Source organism: Cottoperca gobio, chromosome 15, assembly GCF_900634415.1.
Source record: "Cottoperca gobio chromosome 15, fCotGob3.1, whole genome shotgun sequence".
Lineage (NCBI taxonomy): Eukaryota > Metazoa > Chordata > Actinopteri > Perciformes > Bovichtidae > Cottoperca > Cottoperca gobio.
In genome coordinates this window covers 10183124-10210475 of record NC_041369.1, presented here as the reverse complement: position 1 = coordinate 10210475, position 27352 = coordinate 10183124, and the positions used below count along the sequence as shown (strand labels likewise).

Here is a 27352-nt window from a genome sequence, read left to right as displayed (position 1 = left end):
AACAGTCACCATTCCTGGAAATATGGGTGGCTTGATAATCATATTATCCATCCTATAATGGAAGATACACACTATCATAGGCATACACAAAACACGAAGGAGAAGGTAGTTGTAGCTTTAAGTATATGTATCTAGCCTCCTGCTGGTATTACCAGAAATGTAATACAAATATTGATAATCCCCTGATCCTCCATTCATGTGAGGTAGCTAAAGAACTCTATAGACGTTTTTTTTTTTTTAACTATCCCTCCCCTCATGTCCAAAAATATTATTTAGGTCTTATATAACTCCACAAAGATTAAAGAAAATAAATTGAAATATTTCAGATGTATGGTTGCTTGGCTGTGAAAAGATTTTGGGCTGAGATTATACATTTCTTAAATTCTATTTTATATGTAAATATTCCAATATGCCCTGTAGTGTAGTAGGGTAGAGGGAATTAATTCCCAAGTGATGCAACGTCTGATTGGACTACCATGTCTATCGGTGAGGAGGACAAGTCTCATACATTGGAAAGTGCGGAAACCCAACTGTTTCAGTACAGAACTGCTTTAAGGAATATCTGGACTTGGTCTCAATCGAACAAGCGGCTACAACTTTCAACAATCAGATAGTGGACTGGAAGGTCCTTGGACTTCAATAAAGGCGTTCTTGCATATTATCTAGGCACACCTTAACACAGGGGTGGGCAATTACTTTTTACAAGGGGCCACATGAGAAACCCGAGCTGTGTTGGAGGGCCGAATCAACAATAAATTGAACTTAATTCTGCTCAATATTCATTTTCTCCCATTGTAAAAAGCAGCACATTATATATTTTGAGTAGCTGCTACTGGTAATCAAAAGAATAAGGATATTCTCTTCCAATAAATATATGAAATTGTGGAGTGGGTCAAAAAGGAAAATACTCCTAAAGAAGTAATAAACAGTAAAAACAATCATTACATCAGTATTCTTCACAAACCAATACTGAAAATGTGTTTTACAGTATGTAAAGATAAGCAAGTAATCAACTTCATACAAAAAGCAATAAGTGCTTTTGATGTTTTTCAGTTCACTTTACTTGTTCAGTGAGAAACATCCAGTCTGTCTTGGGCTTGAACAAGTGCACTGAAATCTGGTTGAATGTCTGAGGTGGATATGTGCAGGACAGCTGACAGGTGATCATCAGTGATGGAGGATCTGTACCTGGATCTGTTGAACTTCATCACTGAGAATGTCTATTCACATATGTAGGTAGATCCAAAGAGGACCAGAATCTTCTGAGCATGTCTCCTCATGTGTGGAAAGTTCTCCTCTTTCAGGGAAGAGTAAAACTCAGGCAGTGAGACTGACCTAAAGTGCTCTGACAGAAGTGTGTCAGACTGCAGGTCAATGAGCTGAACATCACTGGGTGCATCATCCACATTGCATGTAAATGGGGAAACATCATGTGCATTTCATTCTCAACTGTTTTAAAGTCTTGAAATCGCCTCCAAAACTCACCATGCAGTGCTTCTAACATGGATGAGTACCTGTGGAGGTGATCAGCTGATGGTGTGGCTTCCTTCAGTGTTGGCAAGTGGGTGAGAATGTTGTCCTCCATTTGGCTTGAGAGAAGCTGCAACTTTATCATGAAAGCCTTCACTGCGCTGTACATTTCATGCACAAAAAGGCCCTTGCATTGCAGTTTGACATTTAGTTAATTCATTAGTGCGGTCACATCTACAGCAAAACCAAGGTCTGCCATCCAGTCTGCATCTGAAAGCTGTGGGACGTACTTTTCCTTTCTTCACACAGAAGTCTTGAATCTCTTCTCTCAGGTCCCACACTCTTTGTCCAGGGCCACCTGACAGCGGCGTGGTAGCCTATGTCACGATGTTCAGTCTCATTTTCCTCCAAAAGTGCAACAAACTGTCTGTCACAGCACCCTTTTCAAAATAATAGCAACACAGTTAGAAAGTTATTTACACCATGCACGCAATATAATGGTGTTGCTTTTATTTTGAAAAGGGTGCTGTTAAAATAATATATATACTTTTTCATACATGTTATAATTTATGATTCACGCGGGCCACATCCGGCCCGCGTGAGGACAATGCCCAGGTCTGCCTTGGAGTCTGACTGACCTTGAGTAAATCAAATCAAATCAAAGGGGGGAAAAAAGAAAAAAAAGAAACAATTACATTCCCCACCAGGAGATGGTGCTGATTCTTCTCCATCAGGAGATACTTACCTTTGCTTTTATTATAAAACAGATGACTTCAATCCCTAGTTTCTATATACGCAGATTATTATTATTCCAGTGCTGTTATACATAGTTTTATATATAATCTATATATATAGATTATATATATAAATATATAATATATATACAGTATATATATTATATAACAACATGGTAAAGATGTGGATGTGGTGAATAAACGACTGCTCCCAGTTTTAGTTTTTTTTGTGTGTGGTTGTGTATTTATATGTTTGTATACATATGTAAAACAATATTATTTATTATTTTAAATGCTGTTCAAAGAGTTAAAGAAGAATAACAAGAGGTTTTTCCTCCGTGCTCCAGTTCCATTTGACTTTTGAGTCATTAAAATCCAATTATAGCATTGTGGATAAAACTGTGCTTACATTACATGTGTTTAAGAATCACAGAGAATGACAGGATTACAGGAATTATAGAAGCTTTCTTTGGATTGATATGGGATGACCTTTGCCCCCAACATGAGCGAGTGCCTTGCTGTCTGCTACAAGCTGATCATAGGTCAAAGTCTGCTCTCTGGCTGGCAGAGCCATTAGGAGCAGAGTGTTTTTTTGTCCCTCACTGTCTAAGCTCTTCTCCTCCTGTTAACACCACCTCGCCTTGTGGACAGCTTCCTCTACTTGGATTGTCACCAGCTCAACACCATGCATCTTCAGACTCTGGTTCTCCTCCTCTGCGTGTCCATGGGCATGTGTGCCACTTTAGGCCACTACCAGGTTCAAGAAAAGGAAGAGGAGGAGGCCCCTGCTGTGGTCTCTGCTATTGAGGTGGTTGTAGCAGCTGCCTCTATAGATGCAGCTGAAGAAGATGTAGTTCCTGCAGATACCCAAGTAGATGGATCACCTGCGCAAGACGAACCTGACACAAATTCCTTTGTTGGTGACAATCTAGTGGATAAAATACTAGAAGCAGATAACGCAGCATCTGCCGAACCAGAAGTGGACAATCCAGCAGCTGACGAACCAGAAGTGGACAATCCAGCAGCTGACGAACCAGAAGTGGACAATCCAGCAGCTGACGAACCAGAAGTGAATGTCCCTATAGCAGATGGCGCAACAGCCGAAGAGCCGGAGACAGACAGTGATAGGCCTGCTGGAGACGCCCCTGCTATGGAAGCTCTTACTGGTGAAGCTGTAACCCAGGAGCAATCTTCTCCCTCTGAGGCGGAGGAGGAGAATGAAATCAGACCCATCCAGACAAATCAGTCCCCGAACAAACCCTCGGTGGATGAAGACGATAACAGCTGGAGCTTCAACTCGATTAGAAATAGTTTCCAGACTATACACGGATACTTTGACTCCCTGGTGGAGCTGACGGGGGGACGTGATGGTGTGTGTCAGTACCGCTGCAGATATGGTAAGAAGGAAACTCTTGAATTAACATAGTGTTATGTTACTGAGAAGAAGTATGTTAGTAGCCTGGAGGTGGAACGAAAGAGAAAGCTAGATAGTCTGAGTTGTTGTTGCTGTTTTCAAAAAAGCCAAAACACTTTTTGTATTGATTTTCAAACGATTATCATGTTGTCCACATCCCATAATCCTTCTGTTACTGTGTATGTGTTTGCTCAGCACACTTTAAGTGTCAAATCAGTCCCCCTGCTGTCACTTTATCAACTTCCTATTTACAACATGCGAGACCCTCAGACTACTGATAATGAAGCCTGAATACATCCTGGTTATCAGTCTGGGAGGTAGATGTACCTACAGTTACACAATCAACGCAGATGTTCTCAAACAAAAGTTACATCTTATCTTATGAAACGACACACACCCAAGAACAGAGATATAGTGTGGATTCTTGACTAGAGTACATGATGACATTAGTATGTTAATGTGCCTTCTTTTCGTAGGAAAACCTCCACAACCTCGCCCCGGCTACCAGCTCCCAGAGCCCAACGGCTGCAGCTCCTCTCTGGTGGGATTCCAGGTGAATGACGCTGTAGGTGGCCTGTTCATAGCACCAACAGTCCAGAACCTCTTCATTAAAGGAATACTTTATACTATACAAAAGGATCATTTGTATATCCATTACTCGTGCCGTGTTAACTCGCATTCTTGGAGGAAAAGTTACCCTTTATGACATGCCTCCACGGTGAACAAAGAATCAAAAAACGGAGAAAGGTCTTGATGAATTGAAGTAAATGGCGGACGAGCAGCAAAACTATATAAAAACATCAGTTTACAAACTCTCAGCCAACTCATGCTCGCATAAGCAGTCTCACACTTGCACAGGCGTGCTACTCGTCCTTGGAATCTGGACCATTTCAAAGTGTTTTGAACGGTAAGGTTTTTAGCAAAAATGCATGCAGTTGGCAAGTAGAGAGCATACAAATGAATAAGTGAGACTTGCATTATACTGCATGAGTTGTAAGGTGAGTTTGTAAGTGGATATTTTAAAGACTTTTCTCTGTTTGTTGATTCTTCGTTCACCATGGACGCATGCAAGAACAACAAAGTTTTCTTCAAGAATTCAATTCAATTCAATTGAACCCTAACCCTAACCCTAACCCTAACCCTAACCCTAACCCTAACCCTAACCCTAACCCTGTGGGTAAAGTAGCCAATTCCATTAAACTCATGTAAAGGAGCTAACCACAACCACAAAGGGCTGGAAATGTCATGCTCTGTATAAGTAAACTGCACTGACACAAAATTGCTTTTAACAGCTCGACCTGGGGATCCCTGCTATGACAAAGTGCTGTGACCAGCTCGACGTGTGCTATGACACTTGCGGCGCAAGCAAGAACGACTGCGAGGCAGAGTTTCACATGTGTCTGAAAGGCATCTGCTCCGACCTCAAGAAGAGTCTGGGCTTCGTGTCGAAAGTGCAAGGTGAGATATTTGCAGATATTTCTGGTATGAAAGTGACAACCGGGGAACATCTCACACACATTGTGAGTTTTTGAGGAAGAATAATAAACTCTGCCTCACTCCTTCCTCTATTTCTCTGTCTTTTCTTCTCAGGCTGTGAATCGATGGCAGACGCTCTGCACAGCACTGTGGGGACTCTTAGTTGTAGGCCTTACATGAACAGCCAGAGGGCAGCGTGTGTCTGCGAGGGAGAGGAGAGAGATGAACTGTGACACTGAACACTGTGGACAAAATCCCTGGATCCTTTCACAGATAAATAACAGAGTCATGGTGTATTTAAACAGATTATGCTGTGTATTTATAGGCTTCTTTTTGTCCAAGAGGAGATACTTCACAAGAGACTCACAGCCTGGGTTCAAAAACATAAATGGACAATGCAAATGAACAGTTTCTCAGGATTTATTCATAGGCAGTACATACATACATTAGGTATCTGGATATGACTTTCAGAATCTTAATTAACTGAGTATTCATATTGCTCTCCATACTCCATTTCAATGTAGGCCATTTTTAGGCCTCTATGACTCCATTACCATAAATTACTACGATGACTCCAAACAAAGTGCCTGATGGGAAGGATATTGTAGTTGGATTAATTTCCTCTAGATAGAAAGACATGATTTATTAACTATGAAGCGATGTTGTGTGCTGCTATTTATCAAGATAGTCTGCTCAAAGCTGAAGTTCAGTGTCAAGTAAATGTTATTTGTTCTTCCTTTATGAATGACTACACGACTAATTGCAGTTCAACTGAGGCGATTAACTCAAAATGAATTGTCAGTGATGAAGTGTATGCGTTATTTCCTGGCTCGGCACACTGATATCTCTTTCCCGCCACACTGTGATGTGTGACAACAACAACCAACAGCCATCGATTATTTTGAGCAAATAAGTCAGAATATGGGTGTTCCACATGTATCTTTTAAGTCAGTGATGGTGTGATGTACGAACCACTTCTATAAATCCATTAAGTCTTTAAGCTGTAATCAAGCTTGAGGAATGCCTGAAAGTGTGACCTAGAAAAACATCCTTCATGCTGGAGTTGTTACAAATGAACTGTGGCCCCTGCGAATGATTTCTAATAGAAATGTCATTCACTTTAACGTCAGTAAATTGTGCTGCCAGGCAAAGTGGCAGTGACACACACAAACTTGGATGTGTTAAGCAGAGTTCAAGTGATCTACAGCACTGAGACTGACACTGGAACTAGAAATAAAGTGTATATACTCTACATCTGCATGTATATGATGTATATGTCTATTTAAATACCAAATAAACTGAAATGATCAGTTCATCTCCTTTAATCTACATGTTACTCTGCAATGCATTTTGTATGTAGAGTTGGTTTGTAGTAGTATGTTCTCATGGTGTTTTTCTTCCTGTTTGAGTTAATGGCTTTATGTCAGCATCACTGGTCAGGCAGGATGAAGATGGGGCCTCCGCTCAGTGTGTGCTGCTGCTGAGGTTTACCGGTCCGAACCTCTCGGCGAACACGCCCTCGACATCGCCGAGCGCAGTCCGAGTCTCCCGCCCTGCATACCAACACCTGGCAGTGGAGGAACACTTGCTGTAGACACAAGAGACAAGCTTGTTTAGAGTACAGATAGAGAAGAACATCACCTCAGTGTAAACAATGGACACTGTTTCAGCCCATGAACACAGTCCTTACAGAATAGTGCTGCACAGACAGAGCCCACACACACTTGCCAGCTGGCTCGCAGCACACTTTCTTTTATTACTCACTCTGTTGTCCTTGCCAATGAACTTGAAGACAGGGACCTGGTAGTGCTTAGAGAGCTGATCCTTTGATGAGTACTGTGTCACCGTATCATCAGAGATACACCTGAATAAGAAGCCAAAGAGGGAGAAATACTGAAACACAGGAAAAGAGATAGCAGCCCTGCTCTGCTGGTGCAGCGGTGGAGAAATGGTTTGCCAAAAGTGAGTGTTCCCCGGATGATAAGGCTGTGTCGGGTTTTGATTTTTCTACTCAAAATATTATTGTTTTATTTCCACATTAATCAGAGTAAGAGGCTCGTGGCTTTTTTTTATTTGACATTTCCTTGTGGAGTGAAGGTTTCAAGTCCTGTAACTGTGAAGCAGCTAAGGCTTTGTGGAAACACAGCAGCTGATCCTCTAAACCAGGGGTGTCAAACTCATTATAGTTCAGGGGCCACATAAAGGCCAATTTGATCTCAAGTGGGCCGGACCAGTAACATCACAGCATAAGAATCTATAAATAACGACAGCTCCGAATTTTCCCCTTCGTTTTAGTTTAAGTACATTCTGAAAATGTTCTAATTTAATTAACTATCTTTGTACAAAACATTATGAACAACCTGACATGTCTTATTTTCAACAATATTATGCCTCAGTTTATCATTTACACATGTGCGTTACAACTTACAGATCACAGTGTATCTACAAAGGCACAAAACATTTCGTCACAGGCATCTGGAACAGTATTTTACTTTATGATCAAAACAACTAATTTTTACACTTTGCAAAGTCATCCCGCGGGCCGGATTAGACCCTCTGGCGGGCCGGTTTTGGCCCGCGGGCCGCATGTTTAACTCCTCTATACGTTTATTAAAAGGGCTGAATATTGCAGTTTTCATTGTGTGCATGAGCAAGACACTTTAAAGGTTCAGTTCAACCGAATTACAAAAAGAAAATGACTTACTTCTAGTGTCTATCCATGTATATACAATACCATGCAGTTTCCTTGGTGACAGTTGGTCATTTCTATACCACTTTATAAGTATCACAGCTTTTTCCTTTGGCTTTTCTGATGCTATAGTGTAGAGCTTCTATAAATACCGCCTTTATTTCTTGTCAGCCACAGTTAATATAAATTTAGGTAAAACACATCACGCTCTGTGTAGCAGAGGATTTCTTTTTCTCAGAAAACATTATGTTGATCATGAACTTGGAACAGCTTGAATCCTTTCCTACATGTTTCAGCATTAGAAGGTAGCGAAACAGAAACCTATTCATTTAAAAAAAAAAAAGTTATATTATTCCAGCAGTGTTATTTTCTGGCTCAAGGCCTTTGCAGTAAGTGTTTTACATCCTGCAGCACAAGATTAAAACTAAAATGTTAAACTTCCACGCTATTCACCCGTCTTTGATGAGGTAATACTTGAGGGCCTCGTCAGCTTTGGGCCCTGGTGTGGCGAAGCAGCTCTCCACCAGTGCAGACAGGCCCTGCACCCTCTCCTTTGGCTCCACCCCGAAGAACAGGGAGTCGTGCAGGCGGAGCTGCGGCGGGGTTTGGTAGGGCTCCGAGAACTCCGCACTCTTGAAGAGCTCCAGGAAGAAGGGGAAGACTCCCTCACTGTGGCTAGCCAGCTCCAGGGCCGAGCTGCGCTGACTGGCCTGGTACCCGTCCGACACTTGGTATTCCCGGGGGAACTCGCAGGTGACTGGGAGCACTAACTTGCTGGTGCGGACTATCAAGTCCCTGCTGCTGCCTGGGCTGCTCCTCGGGAGGCCTGTCACCAGGTTGGTACCCACAATCTTGTCATCTGTCACCTGAGGGTCAACATTCAGTTTACAAGCGCTTTAATAGCTTTTTCAGTCGGTGACAACCGCACACAAACTACGTTTAAGACACAACTCTTTAATATAGTTATAGAGACTAAACCCTGAACACATTCAGTCAAAAACATTTCAACACAATGCCTCTGACCTCCACCACTGTACCGCAGGTCTTGAGGCTGAAGCTGAGGTTTATGTGTGTGCCGTTGGAGACACCTCGACAAGACGAGTTGGACAGGGAGAGCTCCAGTCCTCCGACAAGGTCCTTAGGGACTGACACAACGATAGAGCTGGAATCACACTGGACTGGCACTGCAGGACACCAAACATAGACAAAAACATAATTATTATGGTCCAATAAAATAGACAGAACACAGAAATGAAAAACATTACATACAATCTATTTGTTGGCTAAGTAGATAAATACACACATAAAGAGAGATAGATTATTGAGAAAGAAATCCACATTCATTAATTGATAATGAAAAGTAATCACTGCTTGCAACCCTAAATTGAAGAAGTTTTGATCTGAGGATGTCCCCTTGGACATATTATATAATACGCTGCTATCAGTTAATAAAAAAAAAAATATATATATATATATACATTTAGCCATATGAAAGGTAATAATTAGCTGTGCTGTGCTATCGTAAAAGACACTGAGATAAATAGTCTGAAAGCAACAAATCTTTTCGCCTGCTCTGTAAATTATTATCCACTGCGTATATAGTTAAGGATCCTCCCTGACAGATATATATCCCTGCACTGAAATGTTAGACATTCAGTTATAGCCTGAGGAAATGCATTTTGGTCAAACCTCTACTATCTAGAACATCTTTTCAGATTACAAGGAGACACTACGGGCAAAATCATCGTGGAACGAAAGCTAAAAACACATTCAGGTGTTTATCTTACTACCTAAATTCACCAAAAGTTAGCGTTACATAATGCCTCCTTTGCATATCTAAGCATAACATTTCAGAGAACTCTATCGGTTAAAATGTTATACTGTATTCAGCAGAAGTGTCTCCCCTGAATATAAGCATGCAGCTCTGTTTCAGCTTGCCTTGCTGTCTGATTGATTATGTAACTCAATATCTACTTTTCTTATACACACACACACACACACACACACACACACACACACACACACACACACTGATGCACACCCTGACACGTGCGTTTATCCTCTCCCAGCTCCAGCCCCCTGGGACAGTGGCACTGATAGGAGTCCGACAGCGAGGAACAGCCATGGCTGCAGCCTCCATTGTCAACGTGACAGCCGGCTATCTCTGCATGAGGGAAGATAAAGGACAACATGTGGTTTCCTGGGTTTGCTGACTGGTGTGTCATATGAATGTCACAACATGGACGTACCTCTGCAGTTGTGTCCATCCTCGTCCAGCACACGGCCCGGCCCACACTCGCAGCGCCTGGAGGCTTTGGTGTTCACACACACCTCTGCACAGCCCCCGTTGCCTTTCTCACATTCATTTACATCTGAACAATGGACACACACCACAGCCGGGTCAGATATTATTATCAGATGAGTCCAGTTTTAATCGGCTGAGTACCAGATGGGTGGAGTTTATCACCTTGAAGCAATTCACTTAGTGTTCCTGGGAGGAAGATGATAAATTGACTTTGAAGGACTTTAAAACTGAGTTGATACTGTAATATTTAGAGGACTGGCAAAGAAATAATGATGGGTGAAATAAAAGGAGGGACTAAAGTGAGAGTGCAAGGGAGTGAGGAATGAGAGTGAGCGAGGATGGAGAAATGAAGAAGTCCTTTCTGAGACAGGAAAGGCAGATTTGGTTGATGGGTGAATAATAAGATAATAGGAGTTTTCCTGCTGGCTAGGTTCCCACTGCATGCCTGTCACCCATCATTAAGTGTACCGACCCGTGTACCAAACACACACACACACACACACACACACACACACACACACACACACACACACACACACACACACACATTTCTATCTTTTTGTCTCTTTATTGCTTTATTCATTAGGTTTTGCACACATTCTGTCAATCTCCTCATTTAGAATATGTAAAAAAAAACTTAAACTAGATGAATTGGCTGAGACAGCAGTCACAGGGCTGTGCTACACTCGAGCAGTCTTTCCTCACTACGGGTACTTGAACCTCAGGGGGTTCGTGGAAAGATTGCGCAGTAGGTTATTTGATAAAACAGAATTTATGATTTGATTAAAAAAGTGAATAAGCAGAGAAGAAAAATAGCTAAAAGTAATGGATAAATGTCAAAATGAATAGCTAAATGTATGGATGGATAGTTGAAAATATAAGATAAATGAATAAGCTGTTGAAACAGTAATTTATGAATGGGGTAATGGGTTGCTGGCAGCTGTCAAGACAATCTAGGTGGAGCTTCAATTAAAAAGTAGTTTTTAAGGTCAAGGTTGAACTTTCACACTCAAATTTGTTTAGCATTATATCCCTTTCAAAATGAATGAATGTGAAGTATCTCTGAAGACAAAACATTACAGCTATTAAAATGTTTAATAAAATGTAATTCTAATTCTGAGAGAATTAAACCTCTTGATCATATTGGATTTTGTTGTCTTTGCAGACTGTGCCCCATATTCTGAATATTACATTAAGTCAAGTAAACATGGACATTTCAATGTTAAGAATAGCATAAAAAACAATGTCAATACAAAGGGGGACTTCTCTTGTTATTGTTTTGCAGAAACAATTTCCAGCCTATCTGTCTTCCATGTCTGTTACAAAACTAATCTGCTCCCTCTCTTCCTCCCTCTCCGTCTGTCTCACCCAGGCATGTTTGTCCATCTGGTCCCAGGACAGTTCCAGGTGCACAGCGACAGTCAGACTCAGGACATTTGGGACCAGCACAGTCCACCTCATCACAGATATCATAGAAATCTGTGCACACAAACACACACACAAAAACATATTTACACAACAATAGAGAAGAAAATAAAAAGTAACCTATCGGATAAAAAAATGACTTTTTTACATATCACACATGCTCACTCACGACCACAGTAAACATGGAAGCAGACTGAAGGTCTGGGCAGGCGATAGACAAAGTATCCTCCAGTACAGGCCTTCACATCCACGCTGGCGTTCCACTGGCAAGCAGTTGTCGTTGAAGCTGGCACACACCGGTAGGGTGACGATGCCCTCGTGGGGTTGAGGGTGGCTGCCGTTGAGCCATATGGGAGCATGGGTGCCGCAGTGGTTCTCTGAAACGCAGAAGGTGGGCATGGCATCCCCGGCCATGCCGGTGAAGCGGTACCATTCTCCAGACACGTGGCTGTCACACAGGGGCACACCGGACGACTGGTTGACGTGGTAATCTGTGTTCCTCCAGGGTTCATTCAGGCTGATGTAGGCAGAGCATGGGTCCAGGGCTGAGGTGGCAAAGTTGAACAAGACTTAGTTGCACATGCGTGGGGGGAAAAAGATGAACATGATGTAAATGTGTGTTTTGATAAGATAAGGAGAATGAGTCACAGAGTCACATATTTTGCTACTTTTATTTGAAAACAATTGGAGTACTGTATACTGTCGTATCAATACTTTTACATAAAAATATAAAAATTCTACCTCCATCAATAGTTCACCCATATTATAAAAAAGAAAACACATTTATTTTTGCTTTACTATTACTTTATTCTTGTATAGCCACGCTGATATTTTTCATATTATTTCAGGGCAAGTGACCCTTTAGAAAAGTTCAAATGTCTGCACTACATCCGATCTATACTGGTCACTTGAGCAAACTTGTTATCATGAAGCAGACCTTTGGACCGTCAAGATAAACTGTAACACAGGGTCAATTCTAATTGAACTAAAAGCCAACAAGCCATCCAGTCCTGTCAGTGGTGACTTCTTTCACTTCAGCTAGCTTTGCAGAATCAGGAGAACAACTGAATGAGCAGAGTAAACAAAGTGCAGCAAAAACAAATCAATAGTCTCTCCCTCTCTTCATGCCCTCTCAACAGTGTAATTAAGAGGTAGACATAAAACAAAAGGAAAAGAAGAAGACGTGAGGTTAAAGTGAGCAAGAGAGAGAGAGAGTCTGTGTTAATCACTGATAATCAGCAGGGTCGAAGAAACAGCGGTAACAGCAGTAAAGCATCTTTAGTGACAGGCCAGGAGCCAGGAAACGTGAAAGCTGACAACGAGCACATAACACTTTACTGGAGCAGTAACCACCACTATAACCAAACTCCAGGCTATGCATTTAGTTGAATTGCTCTACATAAAATATCCATGTTTACGCTTTCTTTCCGTACCTCGTACGAAAAGTGCTTTCCGTGTGACATCTGATGGAGGCCAATGATGACCAGTTTACAGTTATTGTTTCTTTCCTCATATCTGCTGCTTTTCCAAGTAAACACAAAAACATACTGACTGACATCTTAGCTCCTGGAAGCTATGAAGAAGTATTTATGTGAGACAGGATTCATTTTGTGAACATAAATGATGTCCCCATGCATCATTCTCACCCTCCGTCAACAAATTTACAGACCATTCTGTCACTAGTCGCTGCTCCAATGCAAGCAGAGGGATCAATCCACAGTCCTGGGCCCACTGACAGCATTAACGACTAGTTTTGGAGATGTACGACTGACCGACTGTGTTCCAGCTCGAGCAGCACACAAGGGGCACAGGACATAGCTGACTCATGCGGGTGTATGCTAATTGAAGTGTTAAATCTTCCATCCAGATGGGGCTCAAATAACTTAATATGGCTTTTAAGTGAATGTGAAGCCAAGCCTGACTCAGTCAGACTCCTCTTATCTGAACAGATGAAGACCCAGAGTGAACAATTTATTGTTCTTTTTTTTTTTAAAGGCTAAAGCTGGCAATATTCTGTTATTTTTCTTACTTTCTACAAGTCTCATGAGAAGACTATGAATTGATCAGACTGACACTTGTGCTCCCTGTGTGAAGCCTGATATATCTTATTCCTCTGTGCAGCAAGAATTGTAAACACATCATTAAAAACACATCAATGAGCCACACAGTGGATGATGTTGATGTTGATGTTGATGACACCTTCCTTCATTGAAAATTCCACATACACCAACTTGCTGCTATCGTGTGCGAATCCACTGCAGAAAACAGTCCCAGAGAAAAACACTATTTTCCTAACTTTGAGTATCATTACCTCAAAGCTTCAATGTTTAGCTGTTCTAGAAAATTACCAAGCATTTTTTTAAAGAAAGCAGAAAAATACACGTTTTTAAAGATTTACATCTTCAGTAGAAATAAATAGGCTTGGGGCTGATTGCCGGGCTGGTTCGGGACATTTTAAAGTATTGGATGATGACTAACACATTGTTGGTTTTGGTCTTTTCAAGAGATTTGTTGTCAATAGGAAATATATAGAATAAATCCAGCCTAATCCTGTAATCTATAGCGAAAAAACTTCATCTCAATCCTGTACAATAATTTGAATAAAATCTTAATATGCAGATACCTGCCTGTTTTTAAAGTCAATACATAAGAGATGTTACACTCACCTACACCTGCAGCCGCAACAACCTCCAGCAGCAGAATGGTAATCACCCAAAAAATCATGATGTGTTTTCTCACCATTGGCAAAATGATCGTGTGAGTGTGCATGTGTGTGTAGCTCTTCTGGATCATCCTGAGCGGAAGCCTGTCTTTAATAGGCGCCTCTTATCTGCATGTGTCATTTTGTCATGTCTGTCTCTCTCACCTTGACCCCTTGACCTTAAACCCCCTAAATCCAGTGACAAGACCATCCTCCCATTGTTTCAGACTGTTCAGTCCTCACACTCTCCTCCCTCCATCCTTGCACATATGACCTTAAACTACACCAAACATTATATCTTTCTTTTTTTTTGCTGTCATGCTGCTTTTTTAACATGTCTTAATATATTTTCTGTCTCTTCCATCCTGATTTAGAGGGCGTGGAAGAACGAGCAATGATATAATCTGCAGAAGCTTTAAACCAATTTGATTAATCTGTTTAGCGTCGTGCTGAGGAATCTTTCACTTCAAGGCGACGGCGAGGTTTGCACATTCAGGATTTAGCAAAGAGTAGTCCGAGGACACACTGTGCCAGTGAATATGTTCTCATCTTGCTCATTACTTGACCTCCAGTACTAGCCAGCAGATGTCAAAACCATGGCCCTTTTCATTTAGCAAGCGCCTAAACTAATCTGACGCTTGCAGTTTTTGTTTCTTAATGTAATTAAGTCAATGGAGCCATTAATCCAGAAGACTGCTGGCAGAAATGAGGTGGAGCATGTCGTTCCTCTTTTGTAAATACTTCAAATTATATTTACAATGTTTAGGTTTGTTTTAGTGATTTCACTGCAGTGAAATGTGTTGCAGTATCGGGTTGAAAGATACGGGCAGGTTTTGTTTCACCACGCTTGAGGCGAGCCATACGGATTGCAATGTCAATGGATGGATTTTTTTTTGTACAGACATTTATGGTAGCCAGAGGTTGAAGCTTGATAATTTTGGTGATCCCTGTACTTTTCCTCTAGCACCACCAGGAGGTTGTCCTTTTGGGCTTTTGGTGACCATGGTGATGCCCTGACTTTTCAGTGCGATCATCAGGTCAAAATATGTCTAATACGTTAGTTCATGAACAATTACCTGCAAAACTAATGACTTTCTCATCAGCCCCAGCTGGACTTTGTGTTATTAAGTGTGATTTAGCAACATGCTAACATGCTTAACTAAGATGGCAAACATTGGTAAAGATTAGCATTAGCATGATAGCATGCTTACATTAGCATTTAGCTAGCAAAGCACACTCTCTAATCTTTAAAACCAATATGTCAAAGAATATTTACTCATTTTTAATTTATGTTTCACAAAATGTAAAAGGAAATATCCCATATTTTTATTTTTGCATTGCCTTTTTTTTAATAAACTTTCAGAACTTTTGACTTAAATGCAGTTTTAACAGACCATCATAACCATCTTTCATGTAACTATTGTATACAAACAGTTTATCCCCTCAGGTCTATCTCATAGGATGTCCTGTACAGGAAGAGCAGGAGGCCAAGGAGATCTGGAGGAGGTAGTCAAGACCTTGAAAAGTGGCTTTTTTTATTTTATTTCTGTAATATGTCCATTAATCACTTCACTTCCAGTGAGAACAACAAAAACGTCAACTGGACCACTGGCTCCAAAAACTGGATAAGGATTTTATTGATAATTGAATTACATTTCTCTTTTATACATATTTCATAAATGATACAGGATTTTACATTTTTCTTTTTTGCCAACATTACAGCATCATATGTCAACAGAAGAAAAACAGACAAGAAAAACGAAATAAAATACGAGGTCAGAATGGAGTACAAGATCATTTCAATCCCATATTCTGCGTCACTCTTTAGGCATTTTAAACATATCTTATTGTTAGTGCACACAAACAAGATATTCAAAACATAGTACACATTCAAAACATAGAATAATAATGTCGCTTTGGAGGAAAAAGACTGAGGGTGGATGGAAATGACAGGAGAGAGGGACGAGGACGGGAGGTGTTCCCCGAAATGCCTGACGTTAGTAACTGAGGTCAAGAGGTCTACTCCTTTATAGGTGCACCGAGGATGGAGGGTGTTTTTCCTTTTACTGGGGAGTATAAATGCACACTGAGGGAAGGGTTAATGGGAGTAAATAAGGTGAAGATGGGAATGGGGTTTGATGGGGGGGTCTGAGCAGTTGGTTGGCTGGGATTTAAGTCAGATTTGGCAGGGCAGATTCTAAAGACGCAGCCCTGTCCACTGCCCTTTATATCTAGGAATCTCTACAAACAACGTTCTTAAATTATCTTTGCAGTTTTTTTTTGTTGATAAATCGTCTTTTTTATTTTCACATAATTTCCCATGTAAACATACATTCATGCAACACCCTCTTTATAATAAAGTTTCCCTATATTTGATATATTTTGCTTTTTAAAAAAAATAAACGAGAAAAACAAAAAAAGGCAATAAACGGTGGATGGCGTGATAAAAACGAGGAGGTGATGATGGAGAGAAGTGTTGAAACAGCAGAGGGGAGGATTGTACTGCAGACAGAGGCTCTCTCACCTGCCTCCGTACATCTCCAAGGAAACACCGTTGTCACTGTGTATGAGTGTGAGTGTGTGTATGAGTGTGAGTGTGTGTGTGCGCGTGTGTGTGTGTGTGTGTTTCATGACTGCTATGAAGTGGGATGAGGGCGCAATTCCACCACTATTGACAGTCAGTGATACGGGGCAAAGGATTCATGAATACATGGATCTGAACTTTGCCCCTAGTGCACTCACTTACCAGCACACGCGTTCACAGACACACAGCAGGATTGATTTCCACTCCCAAACATTCAAAATGTATCCCTCCTTTATGTGAAAGTGTCAGATTAACTTTCTCAATGATCTTATCATTGCTGTTTACCAAATTACTACATTGGTGTTTATACCTTTTAAATCATTAATCATCCAAAAGGCACCATTTCCCTTGGAGATGAAACACACACACACAAACCAAGACACAGATTAGACCAAATCCTGCCGTGAGATCCGGATGGCTAACTCTTGATTTTACCTAAAATCATGCATTTTAATAGAAAATCTGCAGTTAAACACATGGATCTCTTCAGTAGGATTCAGCCAACCGTCCACACGAGACACACAAGCAGGATCTTGATCTAGAGTCTATGTTCAGGGGGCCATGTGATGGGGCTTCCCCTCTGCAGAGGCGATCTACAGCAGTTCAGAGTGAAAACAACTGGCTTTCAGATCTGTTTTCGGAGACATGAACAGGGCCCGGGGAGAGAGCCTCCAATCATCACCCTGAACACAAAACTACGTGAAGCCAACAAACGTTTATTCAGTGACCATCCCGAAATAAAATGGACAAAATAAACATATGGCTTCTGATTTAACCTATCAGGCGGGATGAGACTTCAGCTAGATGTGGCAACGAAAAGTGTCCAATTAAGTACAAAATTGCAATAATGCTCCTACACATTCACAAATTTCTACTGAGGGCATACCACAGCATGCAGTCTACCCTGCCTTGCCATCGAGGGAGCAGGGGGGCGTTACAGCAACAGTGGGAGGAGGAAACAAAAAAAAGCTTCTGTGAATCAACGCCATGACACTTCTTTTTTAGATGTAGCCTTCTGTTATTTTGTTTATAAGCTTCATGAGGGAGAATCATAGAAAAGTGTTGAAATGCACATCACATGCTGCTAAGCTAAAGGCCAGGTCACTGAACATCTGGAAATGGTCATTTTACACCTCCAAGAACAATACTTTCGATTGGAAAAGTAGAAATGATATATATATTAGAAAGAAAAGAAAAATATCGAACTGCAGGCAATTTACTCTGCTCCTGTTGTATAATGAGGCTTTACTCGTTTTTAAAGCTACTCAGTTCATCAGATAAATAAACATGCCTGTGGGTTTATCTGAGACAATTCTGCGTTGCTCAAAATCAATTCCAATCAAAGTCATTTTCACCCTGATTTGGTTTCAACATAGTTCCCCCCCCTTTGGTGGCCATGCACAGGAGCCTTACGCCCAACCAGGACGTAGTTACTGTGAAATACATTGTGTGTTTGTCATGACAAGATATGAAATAGTTACTTCAAGATAGTGAATGCATACATTATAATGCTCTTTGTGTGCGCGCACGCTGGACTGTTAGCGGGGGATCCTTCATGGCAGGAGATCTTCAGAGGATGTAAATTAGTTTCTGATGAAGTGGTGTTTGTAAGAGAGCTCCTCCCCCCACTGAAAAAAACTAGCCTCTGGTCATCTGTTTATTTGATTGTATACATATATATATTCTTTTCATAACAAATATACTATGGCTTTCAAAATAAAAAGTGCCAAAATATTTTTTTTGGAATAAAAGAACACACAGTGATGTTGTTGTCGGTAGTACTCTCATACTTGCGCAGAACCGGGCCGCTACAGGACGTCAACAGGAAGAGGAAACGAGGCGTCGTCATGCCTATATCCTGCGAGTGGAGACAGGCTCCTGACAAAGGTCACACTGGGAGGGACAGCTGTCCGTCACCTGGAGAAGGCGTGGCCCAGGGAGGGAGAGGCAGCAGAGTTCATCCACAGGAAGACAGAGGTCCCCCTGATGGTGCGACTGCAGTTAGGACTTCCTTGTAAACTTTAACGTGTGGGATAGAGACTCTCTCTGGAGCCTGCCCCAACCAAGAGTAGGTGTGTGTGTTGACAGTTTGACTGCGAGAGGAAGCAGGACTACACTGCTGTGTCGACCCTGGGAGTGGCCAGGGTCGGTGTCCCAGTGTACCCTGAAAGTCCCATACATACACACACACACACACACACACACTCAGCAATGACTTCCCCTCTGCATGTCCTCTGTTCTGGAGTCTCTAGAGGTGTGGTAATTCCTGTTTGCCCCCTGAAGTTCCCTACAGGCTGTCCCTCTGGAGACTTGAGGCGTATCCATAGTGCCCAGTTTTATTCCTTGAAAGTTTTATTCCTTTATCATCATTGTCCTTTTCAACATCCTCACCATCCTCACCATCCTTCGGCTGGGAGAGTTTTTCAGTTCCCGGTACTCTCGCCATCCTTCTTTCGTCTTGTTTAGCGGTTTTTCACTTGCAATTCCAACTGGAGTTTTCAGTCAGGAAAGGAAAAAGGAAAAAAAAAAGGAAAAAAAGAAGAAGAAAAAAGAGAAAAAACTAACTCCCACAGTCAAGAAAGGGATGGGATTATTGGGTGTGGGAGGGATGGGGGAGGGAGGAGTCTGAGGAGAGAGTTGGGGGTAAAAGGGAAGGGAGAAGGCTGTTGGAGGGAAAAGGGAAAAGGGAAGAGGGAAAGGAGGTTGCAGGAGCTGAGAGAGGAGGGAGTCACTCTTCCCATCAATTTTTACTGGCGGTGAGCTGCTGAACTGGGAGCTGGAGCTGGAGCGGGTCCCGAAGACGCTTAAGATCCAACTCCACCTGGAGAGGGTGCACGGGGAGAGGCAGGGTAAAAAATATGAGAAGAAAGTGTGTACGGAATGGGATGAAAATAGGTCTATTTACAGCCGTTACAAATCAAAGTATTGAGCTGTAAAACGAGAGAATCCCCAGTGTGACTGCAGCGCTCATTTTACATCACAAGACATCCATCTTTCACCAAGCTGCTGTACCTCAGCGATATCATCCTTCAGCTGGTTGTACTTCTCGATGTCGAAGCGTGTCCTTTTCACCCCCTTGTGGAAGAACAGCAGATACTGTCTGTCTCTAGCGTCGGGGTAAACATACTCCTGCAGGTTATGGGGAGACACAGACACAGAGCAGTTTGTATCGGGTGATGTCGTCCGTGCTTGGCTTTCTCTTTCAAAGGTCGAATCACACCAGTGAAAACTCCAACATCTAATGGACTCCATGTCCTTGGAGTTTAAAGACGGTGTATATTTATGAACGTTCAATTCAATTCTGAAGGGCAACCAGACCAGCTTTTTAAATAGCTAAAACTATTACAATTTAATGCAGAGTGTTGCAAAGAGAGGATTTAATTACTGCAATGCTTGTTCTCTGGTTGCTAAAAGAGTTTCTGCATAATGTTAAAAACTATTTCCCTAAATGAATCAATGGTGTCACATTATTTGGAAGAGAAATAGCACCACTAAAGTGAAGGTTATTAGTATGATTAATGAGGATAACTTTTTGAATCAGCTAATTGTTTAGTATACATAAAGCCAGAAAACAGTGAAAATCACAAATTGCTTACATCTTCGGTTAACAAGGCAAAAGATAATCAATTTATAATAATGCCAAACAGACTAGAGCAGCAAAAAAAAACCTATTTGGAAAGCTTGAGCCACAAAAGGTTAGGCCTTTTACTTTAATAAATGACTTAAAGGGATAGTTCAGATTTTTTTTTACGTTTTGGTTGTTTAAGGTTAGTAGTGATGGGCTACCCTTTAAACACACTAAAGTCACACAATAACTCAAACAGACTAACTGAATAAGGTGGAAGGAGACCAGCTAGTCCCGTGTCCTGCGAGGTAAAATGGCTTTGAAGAGATGGATAACGGCTTCAGGTCCCCTTCCGGCTGTCTTACAGCAAGGTACATCAGTAAAACATATTCTGAATATAGTGTAAACTAATATTGAAGATTTCAGGTGGGCCTTTTCTTAGGTGGCTAAAATACATTTTCTGCTGCCCCCATTCACAGCAGCACATCGCTTTGACTCTGAGCTGGTACTCCTGTCTGCTTCTCCAAACTGGGGGTGTGTCGAATTCATCAGTCCATTCATTGTGTACACTGACAATAAATAAGTACCTCAAACAACCTACTTCAAAAAGTTCCAAACTATCCCTTTAAATGATTAATTGACTATCAAATTTGTTGTTGATACATTTTTGGTCAATTAAATAATCATTTAATTTCTACCCCAAAATTTCACTTCAAGCAATAAATATGCAAATGTTGTTTCTACTTGTGTTGCGTGGCGACTTACCTGGCGTGTAAGCACGAAGTAGGCGTACATGGCCATGGCCGTGCCATAAGTGATAAAGTAAGTGACGGGCTCCATGATATCCCAGGAGTACTCCCACCAGGTGAGCCTGGCCAGGATGCCAAACTGGGTGGCCATGTACGCCATGCCGCCCCACAGCACCCAGGTGGTACGCCGCTCTGCCTTCTTATTCAGCTCCACCCTCACCTGCACAGAAGTCAAAGTGAAAGCAAGCAGTCAGCCTCTTCAAATAGAACGAAAGAAGTGGAAATGTACGAGAATCTAGTGAGGAAGAAAGCATTATGGATTTTCAGCACAAGAAAGAATGGAGGCCGAGAGCAGCTGTGATAAGACCCGTGTCCATAATTAAGTTGGCTCAACTGCTCAGACTTTAATCAGTAAATCCTTAATGCCTGATTGGAACCCAGGCCTGATATCTTAAACTAATGATACAATAAAAAAAATGATTCTGCAGATAAGAGGATTATACACGTCAAAATTCTGAGCAACTGCAGCTCCCCTTGGCTGCCATGCAGGAGGAAGCAACACCATGCAAACTGTTTAATTGCAAGGGTTCTTGGTTGGCTGGTTAAAAACCTTGATTTGTGGGTCTAGCATTGAGCCGAAGTTAACGAGCAGAAGTTAACTTGCATAACCAACAAACATGCGAGTCAGACCTTCTCTAAGGGGCGGAGTTCAGAGTTGAGGTCCTCCAGTCGTCCAATCAGCTCGCGTTCCTTGCCGAGTTGGTGCTCCTCGATGCGTAGGGTGGTGTAGAGCTGCTGCACTAGAAACTTGACGTCATTCAGCCTTTCCCCCTCCTCGTGAGGCAGTAGATCTGAAGCACACACACACATATGCAAATAAATAAACATTTTAATACAATAAACCGTTTCTTCCTCTTGAAATAAGCAGCACTTTTCTTTGCCAGTCCTCACCTCTCCTTGGTGGCCGCACGAGGTGCGTGGTGTCATTTATGACGAGTTTGAAATCATCCAGCAGCAGGATGTCTATGCCTGTGGAGGAGGCGACCCTCGCTCCATCTAGAGAGAGAGACAAATGTGAAGAGGGGGGGCGGTAAAAGAGGAGCGCTGATGGGTAGCCACTTCAAACACCCTCGATGTCTCTTTATAATCAGGCTGTCCGATTATCATGAGAGGTAAAAGCAGAAGCACTTACACACTTAAGAGTAAGATTTCAAGTACCAGTGTATACATGTATAACCTGCTGGGGTAAATGGATGCAGCGGTGGCGTGTGTGCGTACAGCACTTGTGTGTGTGTGTGTGTGTGTGTGTGTGTGTGTGTGTGTGTGTGTGTGTGTGTGTGTGTGTGTGTGTGTGTATGTGTGTGTGTGTGTGTGTGTGTGTGTGTGTGTGTGTGTGAACATACCCGTGGAGTAGATGGCTACCCGGTCGATGCCTCGGTCCTCTGCCTGGAGCTGTTGCAGGAAAACTCCCACACTGTCGCTGAGAGGCTTGAGGGTGAACTGACAGCGCTCTCGCCTGGACGGCAAACTGACTGAGATCACCGGCAGCCCGTTCTGATACACCACTGTCACCTCTGTGAGGGGGCGGCAGGCAAGAGAGTGACACATTTCACGCAAGCAGAAAATGCAAAAATGACACACGAAGGTTTTCAGAGAACCATGGAAATGATCTTTCATGTTCTCTGCTTATAAACATGTACAGACTTGTGAATGACTTACTCATGCTGAAGTGATAACTTATTCTGGATACCACACATATTAATTCATAAGGAGGCTTTATTGGCTTTAATTACTTTTTTCAGTTATATTCAAAATTCAAGAAAATCCCACATTAAAAGTTCAATAAATGTATGTTTCTAAAGTAAACGAGTAGTCATGTTAAATAATGGTACGATTATTTACTATATAATCGTCATTTAGATTTAGATTTGTGCCATAATTGAGCAGAGTCTGATATTCTGGGGGCTTTATGCTGACTTTAAGACAACATTTCTTTAAAATAAGAACAAACAAACACTTCATTATCTTTCTTTCTGTCATCAAGCAAATGTTATTTCTTGCACTTCATGAAAACATACTTGGAACATCAGCTTTGGTTTACAAAATAGTATACTGTAGTAACTTTATGACAATTCAAAGTTAGTATACTCTTCTGTGACTGATATTAGATTATTTTGTTTATCAGTTGTTTGGTCTAGAAAATGTCAGAAAATGGTGAAAAATGTCAATCAGTGTTTCCCAAAGCCCAAGATGACGTCGTCAAATGTCTTGTTTTGTCCAAAACTCAAAGATATTCTAGATATTGAACCTGAATTAATGCGATTCATTAAATAGCTGACGATTAATCGATCTGTCTTCTAGCTGACGGGATGCCACTGCTGTAAACAAACAACTAATTCAAGAGTCCTACATCAATTCTGATTTAACAGATGACTAAATCTCATTCATCAGTGTACTCACACTTTAGACCCAGAAACACACTGACTGCTGTTTTTGCCAAAAAACAAGCGCACTCTCAACTCTCAGGTCCTGAAGATCACTACAGCATAATATTGCTAACCTCTCCCTCTCAGAGCTGTTATGTTGATTCGTTGATGCCAACTATTGATATTCCTTCCCATTGAAAGGCTAAAATACCTCTAAATGATGCCTGTGCCATCTGACTATCAGAAAGACCTTGAGATTCACATCACCATTCATTCCTTCCTTGAAATGTTTGGGCTTCTCATAGCAGCAAACGAATAAGAAGACTGGAATGAATCAGTGTGGAGTGTGTGTCAGTGTATAGTGTGTGCTTCAGTCTGTATTTGCTATTTTGTAGCACGATCATAAGTATTGTACTATTTGTCCTAAACTGCTTCTGCTCAGTGGGACTTTATTTTTCTAGATTACTCGATCCAGCTCTGTTGGTCCGTAACCAAACTGTGGTTATAATGAGCGCGCACAGCTTCATCCTTTACCATGCTGAGTGGCCCCTAATGACAGAGCCATGAATCAACGCAGAGGGCTGTGTGTGAGGAGGTGGAGGTGATTTAAGCTGCCTTGTTGCTGCTGCTGCATCCAACAACCTCTGCCTCCGTCCCCACCGCAGTGAATCAGCAGATGTCTGCTCGGGCTCGCACCCAGCAGTGAAGGATCATCGGCTGGCACAGGCTCCGTTTCAAGAGTGTCTCTTGACCATGTTCAGAGACGCAGGAGGTGCAGACATTTCATTTCACACCCACTCCTTCATTAGGGTGAACAATTTGAAACCTTGCCCCGACCATCATCGCTGCACCTGTTCCCTTTCTCCTCCGTGTCACCACAGGCACATTGCTGAAAGTGTGAGGATCCTATCTCTGCTCCTATCCTACAGTTATCAAGGGCCACTAAAAAAAACAGCATGTTCTGCAATGCCGCTGCTTTCTCCTCTCAGTCCCCCATCTCTCTCTTCCTCCCTCTGTTCACGCTCTCCCGCCTCTCACACAGACGAGCAGATGCTTCCCCGAGACAGATTTCCTATTAATGACTACTGTCTGTTAATTCCAAATGAGCCTCGGGTCGTAGTCTAATCAATGCAGAATTCCTTTACGAGCTGAGCTCATTTATCTCGGGCGAGGAGCGGAGGGTGGAGTTGGGAAACCCTTGATAGAGCTCGTGTGAACAGAAATAAACTAACTGAACTAAGTGAACTAACTGGAAGAAGGCGAAGACTTACCCTCTGGAACAGCGGAGGAACACAGCAGTCTCTGGCCGTGCCATGAGGGGGCGCCCCTCCAAACCTGCAGACAGAAAGAGAGAAGCCTGGTTATTCCACTTGTATGTACAAAATCCGTTCATTTAAGTGTGCTGTGAGCCGGTGTTGTGACAGTACCCTACTCTTCTCTGTTTAGTTTTTTATTCATTTGCAAGACCGACTGAGTATTATGTTACAAAATGGCTTCCTCTGTTCCAGTTTCAAGAAAGCTCCGATATCCAGGCTGAAGCCACACCCAAGAAGCGCAGATCCAACTGCAGCTACTCGCTCACGGAAATATTTTACAATGGGATGACGCATTACCACACACACTCACACTCACACTCACACTCACACTCACACTCACACTCACACTCACACTCACACTCACACTCACACTCACACTCACAACCAATTGGAGGAAACCCCCACAGTGGGAGACGCAGAAAGAAGTCAGCCAAATGCAGCCTGAATAGCAACAATGTCACAGACTGGAGTGAGTGAGGGAGGGAGGGAGGGAGGGAGGAATATGAACGGAGCAGCAGAGCTTGGGGAAACCCTCGTTTTTCTTTTTTCCTGCTGCTACTCTTTTGCACATGTTTCGAATTACAGAGCTCGTCACGTTTTCTGCCTAGAAGCGATGGAGCCTTTTAAGGCTGTCAGATCTCCTCGCACTTACACAGAGCGATCGGGGGTGAGGATGAGACATCGGAAATCAAGCAAGAAAGAGTGCCAGGGGGTGAAACCAGAATTCTTCTGAATTAATTATTAATTATGTGCACACGCACAAACAAAATCCGCTTTTACAGCAGCACGGAAAAAGGCTCAGTTTCTCTTCCAATTGGTTTTGGTTTGTGACAGTGTAAATGAATATGTCAACTAGATATGCATATAGAGTAACTTCTTCTATGAGTGCAGAGCATTAACCACTGAATCACACATTTATTAACCTTTCAATTTCTGGAGGCACGGGGCATCTTTCACACCGCCAAGGCTTTAAAGCAGACCTGACTGCATGGCACTCTGCATCCAGCAGTCTGATGCACTCGCTCTACGTACAGATTATCCGTCACTGAGCCGAGATTCAAAGGTCTTCACAAACGTCTCTTTTATGACTTCACACTCACAGTGAAAAGATATCTCAGGGGAGAGCAGGTGTACGCGCAGTAATGCGTGCAGTGATGTGTACATCCTGTCACTGCGAACAGATGCTTTCGTTAGCTAAGTACTATGACTACCAGTCTACCCATCATAGAATTAATACACTAGACAGCCTGCAAACCGTCGACTTCAGAGGAGCAAGATCAAGGTTTGACTCGAGGCCTGATTCTATCATTACACAGGTGTACAGATATCCTGTGATACAGGCAACAACAGAGGAAGCTCAAGTGCTCATGATGGATTATTTCTTTCCACTGTATGAGACATGAGAGGCCCCAGTGACACAGCATGAAACCTGAGGAATATAGTAGCTCATGTTTCACAGGTCTGGGTCAGATTTCTATAGAATTTCCAGACCACTTTTTGTATCGTCTTACAATACAGGCAGCCAGTGTCTTACTCCATGCAGGTTAAGACAAACACCGCAACATCTAAACTATTTTTGTGAGGCGACAGGGCCAGCAGTGGACGACCTGTAAACCCAACATGCATGACAAACACAGCTGCCGGATTAAAAGTCCCAGCTGGGAATGTGACTCACCAGTGCCATTTGCCACCATGAGCATCGTTGTGAATTGTCAATAGCTGATTACGACTGACATGAATTAGTAATTAGTATTCTGTTGTGAGCTCTGCGTCTCGACTTCTGCATCTGTTTTTTTATAGAGATTAACCTCACCAGGCATGCAATGCAACACTATCCACCATGCAGAGGCTCAGTGAGGGTCCACAGATGGAGGCCTCGCTGAGCGTTCACTCTTCTAGTTCGCCTTCTTGCTAGACTCGCAAGAGAGAGAACAAAATAAAAATACTTCTTGAAAACTCAACTTTCTTTTCTATTTTTCAACATCTGCGAACGCAGAGGAATGGAGAACAAAAAAGTTGACAAAGTCTGAAAGCGTTTATGGAAATTATCTGCCAGCACTGCAGCAGTGATGCAGTTCTACTAAGTAAAGTGAACATCACCACGGGGATCAGAGGGGGTGTATGAATGTGTGCGTCTACGCATCATCACTGTAAAACTCTTGTCTTTGAAAACACAAGGCCAAAGATGACAGCAATGTGTGTGTGTGTGTGTGTGTGTGTGTGTGTGTGTGTGTGTGTGTGTGTGTGTGTGTGTGTGTGTGTGTCCTAAATGAGAATGCTGACTGCCGTCCCGTGGCACCAAGCAGAGCCCAAACAGCGATTAGGCTGCTGATCAGACGACATGCTGAGAAAGGCGTTTTTGGCCCGTCTGGAATAACTGCACAGTCTGCACTGCTTCGCTCATTCATTAACTTCAGCTGTTTGAAACCAGGAGGCAAGATTTCACCGACCCACACACACCCCTGAACAGGGCAGCCTCACACATATGTCTGCCGTGC

General features: G+C 42.3%; 3 protein-coding genes across 6 annotated transcripts in view; 1 reads left to right on the top strand and 2 right to left on the bottom strand.

Moving 5' to 3' along the window:
- The first annotated feature begins 3571 nt into the window (after positions 1–3571).
- Positions 3572–5327, top strand: pla2g12b (phospholipase A2, group XIIB). The gene is made up of 3 exons (XM_029450377.1): positions 3572–3601; positions 4911–5076; positions 5209–5327. Exons 1-3 carry the CDS (start codon positions 3572–3574, stop codon positions 5325–5327), a joined length of 315 nt encoding a protein of 104 aa, XP_029306237.1.
- A 171-nt stretch (positions 5328–5498) lies between these two features.
- On the bottom strand, positions 5499–14281 carry oit3 (oncoprotein induced transcript 3). The gene is given in 10 exon segments (XM_029450359.1): positions 5499–6682; positions 6859–6958; positions 8237–8649; positions 8807–8967; positions 9825–9947; positions 10033–10155; positions 11457–11567; positions 11683–11782; positions 11784–12058; positions 14180–14281. Coding segments are annotated over 10 exon segments (1641 nt in total). The 5' UTR covers positions 14256–14281; the 3' UTR covers positions 5499–6523.
- Positions 14282–15827: 1546 nt separating this feature from the next.
- Positions 15828–27352, bottom strand: part of mcu (mitochondrial calcium uniporter) — a 50460-nt gene continuing 38935 nt past the window's right edge. For all 4 annotated transcript variants that reach the window (XM_029449760.1, XM_029449761.1, XM_029449762.1 and 1 more), the window contains exons 3-9: positions 24810–24873; positions 22516–22686; positions 22064–22168; positions 21803–21963; positions 21129–21332; positions 19811–19927; positions 15828–19619 (exon numbers count right to left, since the gene is read on the bottom strand). In XM_029449760.1, coding sequence (XP_029305620.1) covers positions 19539–19619; positions 19811–19927; positions 21129–21332; positions 21803–21963; positions 22064–22168; positions 22516–22686; positions 24810–24873 — 903 coding nt within the window. In that variant the 3' untranslated portion in view covers positions 15828–19538. The remainder of the gene's footprint in view (positions 19620–19810; positions 19928–21128; positions 21333–21802; positions 21964–22063; positions 22169–22515; positions 22687–24809; positions 24874–27352) is intronic.